The following is a 12,234-nucleotide window of genomic DNA, read 5'->3' as shown; positions in this document are numbered from 1 at the left end:
GTTTCCAGTTGCCCTATTTGCATGTCTGCCATCACTAAGGATATGCTCTCAGTAGCCCACTGGTCTAAGGGGGAGGAAGAAGAGATACATGTGGAGCAGAGCTACCTCAGCTGAGCCCAGCCCAGATCAGCAGAACCCCAGAGGACACATAGATACATGGTGATAATGTATGACTATTGTTTTCAGGGGTTGAGTTTGGGGTGTTTTATTACACAGCAACAGCCAACTGATAAAAGGGTAAATGAAAGGTCCCACTTAGCCTTCCATCCTAAACCACATGTATCAACTCTTGACAATGTCTTGCATTGTGATGTGGACAAATGCTCAGCTATTAATCAAAGGCTATTTTGCATCTTCACATGTGAAAATAACCCCAGGAGTCTTGTGGAGACAAGTGGTGATGGATAAGGCAAAAATTGGGTATTCCGGAGACCTGGCTCTGGCCCCTTCCAAATATCACCAGGAGCTCACCCACATACTCAATAAACTGCAAGCTTGGAAACGTACATGAAATTCTTTCGTGCCTTCCATTTTCCACTGATCTTGATGTTGGCGTTTCTGATGGAGAGATCAAGGCCCTTATTGGGCACTAGTTTTATCTGGGAACTGGGAAGCTGGAATCCACGGATAACCATGCTGTGAAGAAGAAACGCTATTAGCCTCCTGGGGACCTACACAAAGACTCAGTTAATGGTTAGTGCAGACTCACCCACCCCTACCCCCAATCCATCATTGCATCCATTCCAGGAGAACCCAGAAGCCATGAGAGCAGCTTGGGAACTCTATGGGCAGAGGGGCTAGATGTTAAAGTCAGACACATCTGCATTAGAATCCTGTTCTTCAGTGTACTGTTGTGTGGCCCTGGGCATGTCACTTAATCATCCTGAGCCTTGGTTTTCTCATTTGTAACATGGGCACAATAATCTCCATCTTGCAGGAAGTGTGATGATTAATGAGGAAAATAAATGTAATCTCAATTGGCTGCAAGTTCTGTAACGGGTGGAATGTATCTCTCTTCGTTCACTGTTGTAGCAAAACCTGCTGGGTCACACACGTAGTAGGTGCTCAAAAATATCTGTTGAGTGAATAGGTGTATAAAATTCCATAGAGGACATTTATAGGTTTTCTGCCCAGCACCCTCACCCCCTTCTTGTGGTAACAGAACTGCCTTTTTACTTTGGGGGAACCCCTCCTCACATCTGCTCTATGTTGTTCCAAAGAAAGTTGACTTCTCCTCCACCTTCGCAGAGTGAAGCTTCTGACTTGGGCATAAGCTAGTTAGTGTAGGGTAGCCCTGGCCATATGTGGGTCCAGGGAGGTGTACATAACCTAAGATGGGGCAATTGGGGGGAATTTTAGGTTTTTTGCTTGAGTTGCAGGAGAAAATTGCTGTCCTTCCACAGGATTTGCAGCACTGAGGAAATGCTGGTGGGCCATCTTGCATCTTCGAGGGGACACCCTACCTGAGAGTTGGACCTCCCCAAGGGAAGGGATGCTGAGAACAGCAAGGCAAAAACAGGGTCCAATGACATTTGGGCCCACCTCAAGCTGGACCCAAAGCCAGGCTATTCCAGAGACTTCTCAGACGTGTGAGCCAATAAATTCTGGCTTGGGCCACTTTGGATTAGGCTTCCTCTCCTTGAACCCTACTCCTTCTAAATGCTACTTGTTATATGGGCCTGACACAGAGTTTGGAGGTTCACGACACACACACCCCTTGCCTTGGGAGTCATGGTGAGTACCTTCTGTGGCATCCTCCACACTCAGCTTGGGGGATTCTATTCCGTTGGGGTAATGTCAACACTAGTTTGTGGATCTCAACCTCCTCTCTGAGTTTAGGAGTTTGGGGCTCTGTGCTTCTAGGTCTTGGTGGCCCCAGAACACTTCATGCTCCGTACACTCAGGATTGAGCTCGACTAGCCTCACCTGTAGAAACTGTAATGTCCTTTCCCAAGATGCTTGACCTTGAAGCTTCCCGAGAACGTGGGGATCTTGATCTTCTCCAGCTCCTTCTGTAGCACAGCCACACCTTGCTGGCAGGCTGAGGGGCAAGAACAGGGCAGATGGTCAGAAGCTCAGCCCATCCCCATCCATACTGGAGTGGGGGGAGGTCTGTAAAGGCTCAGATGGCAAATATTTTGGTTTTGTGTCTCATTAGTGTTTCTATCAGGACCACTCGGCTCTGCTGTGATTGCAGGAAAGCAACTATACCCAATATGTAAATGAATGGGTGTGGTTATGTTCCCATAAAACTTTATTTATAGACACTGAAATTTGAGTTTCATATAATTTTCACATGTTGTGACATAGTATTCTTTTGATTTTTTTCAACCATTTAAAAATGTAAAATGTGAATGCCACTCTTAGTTCACGGGCCATATGAAAATTTGGCCCAAGGGCTGTCATTTGCCAATCTGTGGTCTCAAATATCACCCTAAACACTCAGTCATGTGTCCTATGTGTATTTATGGAACACCGACTCTGTGCCTCTCTCTGTGCTATGCCCTCACAGGTACGCCATCCTTCTGACTTTTTGGCCTCTGCCTCCATAGGACCTTTGCTTGTGCCTATACCTGCTGCCTAGGAAACCCTCCCCTCCCACCTTCCCCTGGCCAAATTCTAGTCAGCTCGATCATCACTTCCTCCAGGAACCTTCTCTGACCCAGTAGATGAGAACAATCTCCCTTGTCATCATTCTCACGATGTGGGCATCTCCTGAGGAGCCCCCATTGCTATCTGTAAGTGCACCTCTATTCAAGTGACTTTGTGATTACTATCTCCTCCCACTGCTAGACACAAGTCCTTCAAGGCTTGCAGCAGGAATGTCTATTTTATTTATGAATGTGGCCCTTACATTTACCACAGTGATTGGCACTTACTATTAGAAGGCACTTAATATTTGTTGAACAAATAAATGAATGAATGCCCAATGTCAAGAATCTTGCCATCTGTTATTATGCCGCTAACAGCATAATAACCAGTTGAAAGACAAACATGTTACTTAAGAAGGAGGAAGTAAAGAAGACGGATCCCAGGCTTTGTGTTTTCCAACAGCCAGTTAGGAAATGACAACTGTCATCACCACCACCACTACCATTTATCTGTGCCAGGCATTGTCCTGGGCTCTGGTACAGGTATTAAAATATTGAATCTGAATAACTCCAGGAAGTAGGTCCCATTACCACCCCCAATTCACAGATGAGGAAGCTGAAATTTGGGGAAGCAGCCACACAGCTGACAAGGGACGGATCAGGATTTGAATCCAGGACTTCTGGTCCCAGAGCCCATGCACCAGGATGGGTCTCCTGGAGATTCAAAAGTGAACAATGCATACATAGTCACTGACTGGAGGGGAAGGAAAACGTACGATGGCCAGGACCTGTGAGTCAGTAGGGGCCAGGCCTTAAAGGGTCTCAACTGCCATTCCAAAGGGTCAGGATATCTTGACCCCCAGGGCTAAGAGCAGATTTGCTGCATTTCAGGAAACCCACTCTGGTTGCCACATGGGGAGATTGGGGCTGCCGTGACAGAACATGAAGACTTCTGGGTTTAAAGGCTGAGCCCACGCCACTGCTCCTGGGAAGCCCTCAGACTAGCCATACTCTTGTCTCTGAGCTCACATGGAGCCTTCTGGCCGCACCCCTGGGATTCAGAGGTGTCCCACCAGGTCCCCCTGGGTGCTGTCCTGATTCCCTCAGTGGAACACCAGCTGACGGGCCTCTGGCTCCTCCCTGATCTGATTTCTCTGCGGCTGGCTCTCCCCCACCAATCCACGGTTCGTCTCTCCACCCCTGGGAGACAGCATCAAGCAACCCCACGCGGGGACATTGGCCAAGACTGGAGGTCCCATCCAGACCCGCCAGTCCCTTCTCCAAATTTCGGTTTGCTCATCTGTAAATTGTTTCTAGTAACAGTATGTCCCACCCAGGGCTGAAGTAAAGGTGAAAGGAGATCAGGTGTGTAAGGTGCCTGGCAGAGATCCAGGCAGGGCAGCAGGGGCGGTTCCAGGCCACTCTCTCCTCCGTCTGGGCCTGGGTGAGTGGCCCGGAGGGAACCTCTCGGGGGCATCCAGATGGGTAATGTGCACAATATGGCTGTGCCAAGCCCCTGCCTGGGGGAGACCATGAAGAAGGCCCTCCCTTCCTCCCCTTCCCCATCACTCAGCCTCCTTGCAGGGCCTGGGCACTGCCCACGCTGGAGACCGAGCCAGGGATCTCAAGGCAAATGACAGGACTGAGAACCAGCTCTGGAGGGAAGATAAGGGCCTAGAAGCCTGAGTTGGCGGCTGGGGAGAGAGAGGGAGGGGACTGTGAGGACCCATGGGGGCCTGAGCACTGGCCCTGGAGTTCTCCAGACCAGCATCCGATCACAACACTGCCGCTTTGCAGCTCTGTGACCTTGGGCAACTCACCTTGTCTCAGTTTCTTCATCTATGTGACAGGGGATAAGAGAGCCTCCTTTGAGGAGCAGTGAGCTCCTGGATTTAAATGGCTGCACACAGCAGGTGCTCAATAAGTGCTCTTTAGGGGCAGAAGAGGAGGGAAGGAAGGCATCTGATTACCGTAGTCCAGGCCTTTCTGGGTGATCCTGGCCACGACGCCGGGGTTGGTGGTGGTCACAACAGCAGCTGTGCCCAGGATGGCCAGCACCAGCAGGGTTGCCCATCTCAGTGCGTTGTCAGGGTGCCTGGCCATGTCTTCGTCCTCCAAAGCTGCCAAAGCCTTGAGGCCTTGAAGGGGAGCCAGGGATCTATAAAGGAGCTGGCTGGGGAAATGCAAGCCAGTTGGATGTAGAAAGGAGGAAGGAAACTGAGTGGGGGCGGGAGAGGGGGAGGGCTGTTGCCTGCCATGGTTGGGGCCCAAAGTGGAGCCTGGGAGCTGGGGGGTGAGGGGGAGTAGGTGGGCATGGGACATGTGTGTGTGCACGCATGTCTGTGTGTGTGTATGGGGTGGGGGTGCGTGTTTGGCAGGCATGTATGGTGTGTGTGTGTAGCAATGTGTGTGGTGGTGCTGTGTGTGTGATATGTATGGGGATGGTGGTGGTGGTGTGGGGGGGTATGTGTGATATGTGTGGGGTATGTGTGGTGTGCGTGCGTAATAGGATGAGATTTCTGGCTCTGGGCATCATTCCCTAGGCATCCCCAGACCCCTCTCTGAGCCCTCATCCAAATCCCTCCACCTAAGAACTTCATTGAAGCTGGATCATTGGTATATCAGGATTTGTCATATTTTTCTTTCTCTCCCACACTATTGAGATATAATGGACACATACAATTGTACACATTTACAGTATATACCGTGACGACTGCCACAGCCAAGCTAATTAACACATCCATCACCTCACATGCAGCTATCATTTGGGGGGGGGGGGGGCTTTAAATCTACTCAGCAAATCCAGAAAATATGTTATAGTATTCTTAACTATATTTAAACCATGCTGTACATTAGATCCCCAGAACTTACTCACTTTATAAAGTTACATTTTTCTTTGCATTTTTAATATCCTTGATAATTTCCATAGTAAACTATTTTTTTAAAAACAGACCCTTTAGCATTTTCTCGTCGCGAGAGACAGTAGTGGTAATCATTAAATGCTTGGATTGGGATCCCTGGGTGGCGCAGCGGTTTGGTGCCTGCCTTTGCCCAGGGCGCGATCCTGGAGACCCGGGATCGAATCCCATGTCGGGCTCCCGGTGCATGGAGCCTGCTTCTCCCTCTGCCTGTCTCTCTCTGTGTGACTATCATAAATAAATAAAAAAAAAAAAAAAAAAAAAAAAAAGCTTGGATTTTTGGAGCCCAAAATCCAAGGGCTTGGCTGTGGTTTTAAATCTCAGCCCAGCCACTGTCTGGTGGTCTGACCTGGGTCAAGCCCCTTAACCTCTCCGGAACGGAATTTCCTCTTCTGTAAAGTGGGGACAATCCGAGTACCCTCCTTCCTTGGCTTATTGTGAAGACAGAAAGGGCTTTCAACCTCGTAAGGCACTTAGCACAAGGCCCTGCGTAATACGCACAGAAACGGTAGCTATGAACGTCTCTCTGACTTTAAAAGCAGCCCATGTTCACAGGCCAAAATTTGAGAAAGAACCAAGAGAATAAAACCGCGTGGAAACCCCGATTCTAGAGACAAGGTGTTTTGTGTTTCTTAGAGTATCCTTTCCCCCATATTTAGTAAGCATAGATAGTTTGTTTGTTTGTTTTAACAGAGGAAAATGGGATCACACTGCTCAGTGCTGTCAAGTTCCCGTTTTCGGTCACCAGTAGTGAATGTTCTCGCTGCAGCCACATCCCTCCACACGCACCGTGTATTATTGCTTCCTCATCCCACAGCTTTCTTCGCCAAGCTTTTGTTTTTGCTCCTTTCCACCCCTTCCTTGGACAGACACAGGAGCTGAGGCCTGGGGAGGGGAACTGCTCTTCCCACGGTCACGGTCACGGTCACGCAGGCTCCGCGGGCCGAGCGGGGCCCCCGCGCCCACCGCACCCGCGGCCGCGTCCCTCTGCGCTTGGGGGGTTGGGGGGGCCCCCGTGGGCGCTCCCCACCCCCACCCCAGCTTTCCAGGCGGGGCTCGGTCGGCTCGGCCCGCCCCTCCCTTTGGCAGCAGCCTCAGGCCCTGGGTGGGCCGGAACCCCGCGGGGCAGCCGGCTCAGTCTCCATGGTGATGAGAGGAGGGGCGGGGCGGAGGGGGAGGCCCGCGTCTCTCCTGCTGGGTCCCCGACAGCCCCCTGGCGCCCTGTCTCCCCGACTCTAATTTAATGAAAGTCTAATGAAGCCCGCTGAGCGGGGAGGATGTGAGACCGGAGTTGGTTGGATTGGGATGGGTTGGGTTTGCTTCTCTTTGCCAGGTCCTCAAAGGCTCTCCTTCCTGCCCCCATCCACAACAAGAATCCTTCGGGCTGGCTTAGGAATGAAAACAGTGGCCACGTACAGAGCATCTACTGTGTGCCAGACGCTTTACATATATTCTCTCCAGGCCTAAAAACAACCCTTGAGGGAGGGATGGGAGGGAGGGGTGATTGTTCTCTCCATTTTGGAGTTAAAAAAACGGAGCCATTTTATGTCCCTGTCAAGGTCACACTGCCTTTCCTGGAAAGAAGACTTCCCCCTCTTACTTGGGGCAGTTGCCAGGAGGACTTGTCACCCTGGGCCTTCACCCTAGCTCTACTTTCTTAGAGCCCCAGAGTCAGATGTCTGTGTTAGAAGGAAGATAGCAGTCAAAACACACAGATTGATGATTTGTCAAAAAATTTAGGCTTTTGTAAAAATTATGTTATGTAGTTTTGAACACTTGCAGCTCTAACTGCCCCAAATTCCTGAGTCCCTTGGGGCTGGGAAGAGGTTGCATGGGTGAGGGCGTCAGACAGGAAAGAAACATTACAATGGAACTCATGTGACTATGACTTACATTGCCACAAAAAGGAAATCTTAAAGCCAACTGGCAAGTTTCTGAATAAGCTTCCCTCTGATGGCTCATGCCCAACCAAATCCAGATGAATCCATTGGTGACCCTACAGTCTCCTCTTCAGTGCTGCTACAGGCCACGGAGGCGCCCTACTGCTTCAGATCTGACTCTCTACTCTGCATGAGTGTCATTGTTTTCAACCCAAGTAACAGAAATCCCCAATTCACATTGACTTCAACAATAAGTGTGTTATCTCAGAGAAGTCCAAAGAGAGAGCAGGTATAAAGTTCGAGCTGATTCAGCAGCCAGTGGACATTTGCCATTTCTCCAACTCTCCACTCTGTTAACCTAGTGTCTCAGATTTACTCTCACACTGGCTTCTTCCATGGCTGTAAAGTAGCTGCAGCAGCTCCGGCCATCACATCTAAGTAAGCTTCTTCCAATGCCTCCTCCTCCTCTGCTCCTCTTCTTCCTCCTTTTTTTGGGGGGGGTCTTATTACTATTATTGTAAAATATTTTAAATATATAGATAAGAATAGACTACCAAGGTTTATAAAAATCTTAACATTATGCCATATTTTCTTTTTTTGCCATATTTACTTTCTTTTTTTTCCCCAAAGATTTTCTTTATTTATTCATGAGAGACACACACACACAGAGAAAAGCAGAGACACAGGCAGAGGGAGAAGCAGGCTCCATGCAGGGAGCACAATGTGGGACTCGATTCCAGGACTCCGGGATCACGCCCTGGGCAGAAGGCAGGCGCTAAACCGCCGAGCCACCCAGGGATCCCCATGTTTACTTTCTATAGTTTCTTCTAGCTCTATAAATTTTCATAATGTGTAGTTCTAGGTAACCAGGACCACATTAAGAATTAGAATATTCCCACGATCCTCTCACACCCTCTCCTGCTATCCCAGCTCAACATGGCTGAAAGCATAAGGGAAGTACCTGATCCCTGCAGGAACTCCAAGGTGCATGGATCAAAAGTTGGTTAATTCAGGGGCTGGTTTTGTTCATCTCTCTGTGGTCCTTAAGACATTGAATTTTCCCAGAGGAAAACGCATTGAGTTTGGAGCTGATGGACCCGGGTCCATTGTTCCAGCCAGGCTACCCACTCTCTGTGCACCTCTGATCAAACTCTTTTACCCTTCTGAAATTTATCCTTATTTAAAAATGGGGAAACACTGCCCCTTATGTGCTATGTTCTGAGGATGACATGAGATAAGGTGTGAATTAGTTTGCACGGAGAAGTTGCTCAGTGCATAGTCTTAATCCGACCTTCATCACTAGCTGGCTGGAGAGTCCTGGAGCCCCCGGGAAAACACACCATGGGGCACCACACTGAGCTCTCCAACCTCTGAGCTTTGGGTTTGGGCTGGATACATGTAGGAGAGAGGAATCCATGGCTCACGTTGCCTCTGGGAGCCTGCACTTGTGGTGCTGTGAGAGGTGATCCCTTCCCACACAGCAAAGCAGTCAAGAGCGTGTGGGCTGAGAACCTTATAGATGAGGCCGAGTCCCAGCTCGCCACCTGCTCCCTGGGGGAGTTTCAGCTGGTAGCCTAACCTGGCTGAACCTCAGCTTTCTCATTTACCCCCACTTGATCCTCAAACACAGGTCCTTCCTTCGTGGAGACTGGACCTCAAGGTGAGGTACCGACAAGGCAGTCAGACACTGCCCCATGTGGGTTACCCCTTGGGAGGGTGCCTCCTACCCTGTCACGCTAAAGATGTGTCTGTCTCCTGAGCCTCGCTCTCATAAAAGGGCCCGCTTGGGGGCCCTGGTCTGGGAGGTGCAGGCAGATCTTCCTCACCGTAGAGTATTGCTGCTGCTGTAATTTCTGCTGCAATTTCTGCAGTCCCAGAGCAGATCACAAGATATATTTAATGGTAAACAAATGAAGGGAGGATCAGAATCCAGATCATAAATTCCAGACAGTAAGAGCTTGGAGCCTGAGGACTAGCACAGCCTGAGCTGACAATCCTGCAAGGCTGCCAGTAGGAGGCGACCTCTCCTCTCCTCCCCTCCCCTCCCCTCCCCTCCCCTCCCCTCCCTTCCCCTCCCCTCCCCTCTCCTCTCCTCTCTCAGTATGGTGCTGATAGAAGGTTTGCTTCTGACACTGCAAGCATTGGCTTTGCACAAGGGATAGTTTCTGCAAAGAGCTGAAGGCTGAGAGAATAGAAAACAGAAAGCAAAATTGCTCTCCCAGCAGGGAACCGGGAGAGAGTGTCACTTAGTTCTTTCTTTCTGAAGAGCTTCACCTCTGTTACAACATTTGGCTCTAGCCGCCTGGACCTCCTCCAGCCAGAGGGAGGATCACAGGAAGTCAAGTAACACGCTGTTGCCAAATGGCCAAGGGCCTCCAACAGTCCAAGGCAATTCCCCTCAGTTCCATTAGGAAATAGGTGTGTGCACTCAGCCAGCCAGCCCCAGGGGCCAAGGATGGTTCCTGAGAGAACTGTGGCCTGGTTCCCTATCTGGCCCTGCCCAGGGATGGTCAGAAGATGAGGCAGGGGACACAGACAGGCTGGGACTAGAGGGGGCCAGTAAGGAACAGGGCCTGGCTTTGGCTTCCCTTCTACGTGGTTGTGCCTCTCTGGACTCCAGGATCCTCATTCATAAAAGCAGCTTCCACCTTTGGAAGGCTTAAACCATGCCACAGACAGAGCCAACCCTTGGCTAACATTCTCTTTGAATCCTCACCCATCCTGGAAAGTAGGTCTCATTGGCTCTGTTTCGCAGATGAGAAGATTGAAGCTCAGAGCAGTTAACCAACTCACCCAAGGCCATACAACTGGGAAGTGGCAAAGGGATATTGAGAGCTTCAGAAGGAGGGGAGGGGGGTGTCCTATTGGGTTGTGTGATGGGATGACTAAGGAATGCCAGGACCCCTTGAGAAAAATGTCCCCTGTGTAGGCACCTGTCACAGCACTCACCACAGATAGGCTTGGTGGGGGGGGGGCGGTAGACCAGGTGGAGGAAACAGCTCCAGAAAAAGCACTGAGGGTGAAAATCCCTGGGGGCTGCAGTGTAGACTGCAAGGGGGAGAGTGCCGGGGAGGGCCATGGGGTCATGCTGTGGTCTTGTACTTGGAGGCCAGTGACCACCCACGTTTTTCAAGTATGAAAGTCCTCCCAGGACAGTAGTTAGATTTGCAGCTAGTAGGAAAGCTGGAAAACCACTAGAAATGCAGCAACTCTTTTAAATGAATTTGCATTTTTTTCTAGCCTCCGGTTTGCAGGCATTTGAAATAAGGAGCAGGGGGGGGGGGCATCAAATGATATTTGATGGTTTGGCTAAGGGACCTCTGAATGCCCAAAACTTGCCCTGCCTGTTCCCTGCCCCCTGGCTCTCACTACACCTGGGAGCTGAACCCAGAGACTGTCATGCTCAGAAACAAAGCATCGTTTCACTGTGAGCTGGGCCAGTGGCCAGTGGCTGAGCTGAGCAGGAACACAGGAGGCAGTGGGATGAGCCTCTTCCCACTGTCCCGCCCTTCTCTTCCCAGCCTCGGGCTGGCCTCTGTGCTGCATGGTGGACACATCTCAAGGATGACTGGCTCAGTTGGAGGGAGAGAGAGGGAGAGAGTTTAGTATTACTTACTGGTCACCGAGCATGATTTGAAGAACAGGAAAAGGAAACCTGGATGTGTGGCCCTTTAGCCACAGGGGCGAGGAAACCAGGGCCTGTCCATATCCTAGATCCGGCCAATCGGAGCAGCACTACCAAATTCCTAGAGGTGGGGGAAGGACCAGAGAGTTGAGAGGCAGGTGGGGGTGAATGTTTCTTCTTCTCACTTGAGGATGTGTGTGTGTGGGGGGGGGGGGGGTCCCAGACAATGCTTCATGGCTACATGGGTTTGCAGATCCTTGGGAAGAATTCAGAGCCTCTGTCCCCAACCCCACTGAGAGTATCCATACCCCGGGGGCCAGGACTTCCTTAGTGACAGTTGGAACCATTAAGTGTTTTGAGCAGAGATGTGCTCCCGTTATCAGGGAACATTTATGGAGCACTAACTCTATGCAAACAAAACACAATGCAGCTTGTGCCTCTCAAGTAATTTTAATGAAGTTCACTCTGCCTTCACAGTCAAGGCCTGGAGTACTTCCCATGATTCCATAAGTCAAACTTTTATCCTTTCCATAAATTCCTTTTCTGCTCCAGTTAGCCACAGTTGGCTTTCTGTTCCTTGACGTTGGAACCCTGATTCGCAACATACCCGTGTCTGTGCGTCTGTGTGGCATGCCAGAGCATGCCCGAGTGGCTGTGAGGAACTGAGGTGACCACAGCAACAAGTACCTCCAAAGGCGGTGGTGTCCTAGGGTCTGTTCCCAGGTGTCTGATAGTCTGAAGGTGGAGGCCTCTTTTCTGAGAGCAAAGGCAGATGAGCATTTACAAAATGTCTCTGTGTACCATGTATCATTTAATTCGCTCCACCAAGGAAGGGGTTAAAATTCATATTTGCATGGATAAAGACACAGAGGATCGGGAAGGTCAGCAGGCCTCAGAGCTGCAGGCCTCACAGCTACTGACCGGTGGAGCTGAGAAGTCCAAACCCTGGCCTCCTCCCACAGAGCCCACTTCCTGCCCCATGAAGCTCACACGGGTGGTGTGAGCACCAAGTGGCTGGGAGGCAGCCAGGTGGGGGCTGACACAGTTCAGTGACATCTACAGGCCCAGAGAAAACCCTGGGGGGGCTGGTGAGTGCCCCCCGCCCAGTGAGCTTCCCAGCACATCAGCGGACCGTGACACGGCTGTCTGTGGCTTCCAACCTGGAAGGGCGCCTAGAGAGCCCTGCCAGCCATCAAGAGGCTGCTTTGTACCATGCCCTG

At 50.6% G+C, this 12,234-nt stretch overlaps 1 protein-coding gene across 5 annotated transcripts in view; it reads right to left on the bottom strand.

The window, feature by feature from the left end:
- The window catches only part of BPI (bactericidal permeability increasing protein), a 28,325-nt gene extending 21,855 nt beyond the window's left edge, over positions 1-6,470 (bottom strand). Inside the window, exons 1-4 of one of the 5 annotated variants that reach the window (XM_038572297.1) lie at positions 6,299-6,470; positions 4,562-4,764; positions 1,927-2,041; positions 508-636 (exon numbers count right to left, since the gene is read on the bottom strand). In XM_038572297.1, coding sequence (XP_038428225.1) covers positions 508-636; positions 1,927-2,041; positions 4,562-4,694 — 377 coding nt within the window. In that variant the 5' untranslated portion in view covers positions 4,695-4,764; positions 6,299-6,470. The remainder of the gene's footprint in view (positions 1-507; positions 637-1,926; positions 2,042-4,561; positions 4,765-6,298) is intronic. The other 4 variants (XM_038572296.1, XM_038572294.1, XM_038572295.1 and 1 more) reach the window with 4 other exon arrangements.
- Between the last annotated feature and the right edge of the window lie 5,764 nt (positions 6,471-12,234).

The sequence above is a fragment of the Canis lupus genome, chromosome 24 (assembly GCF_011100685.1).
Source record: "Canis lupus familiaris isolate Mischka breed German Shepherd chromosome 24, alternate assembly UU_Cfam_GSD_1.0, whole genome shotgun sequence".
In the NCBI taxonomy this organism is placed as follows: domain Eukaryota; kingdom Metazoa; phylum Chordata; class Mammalia; order Carnivora; family Canidae; genus Canis; species Canis lupus.
Note: the sequence above shows the minus strand (reverse complement) of the source record. Positions and strands in the feature narration are given on the sequence as shown.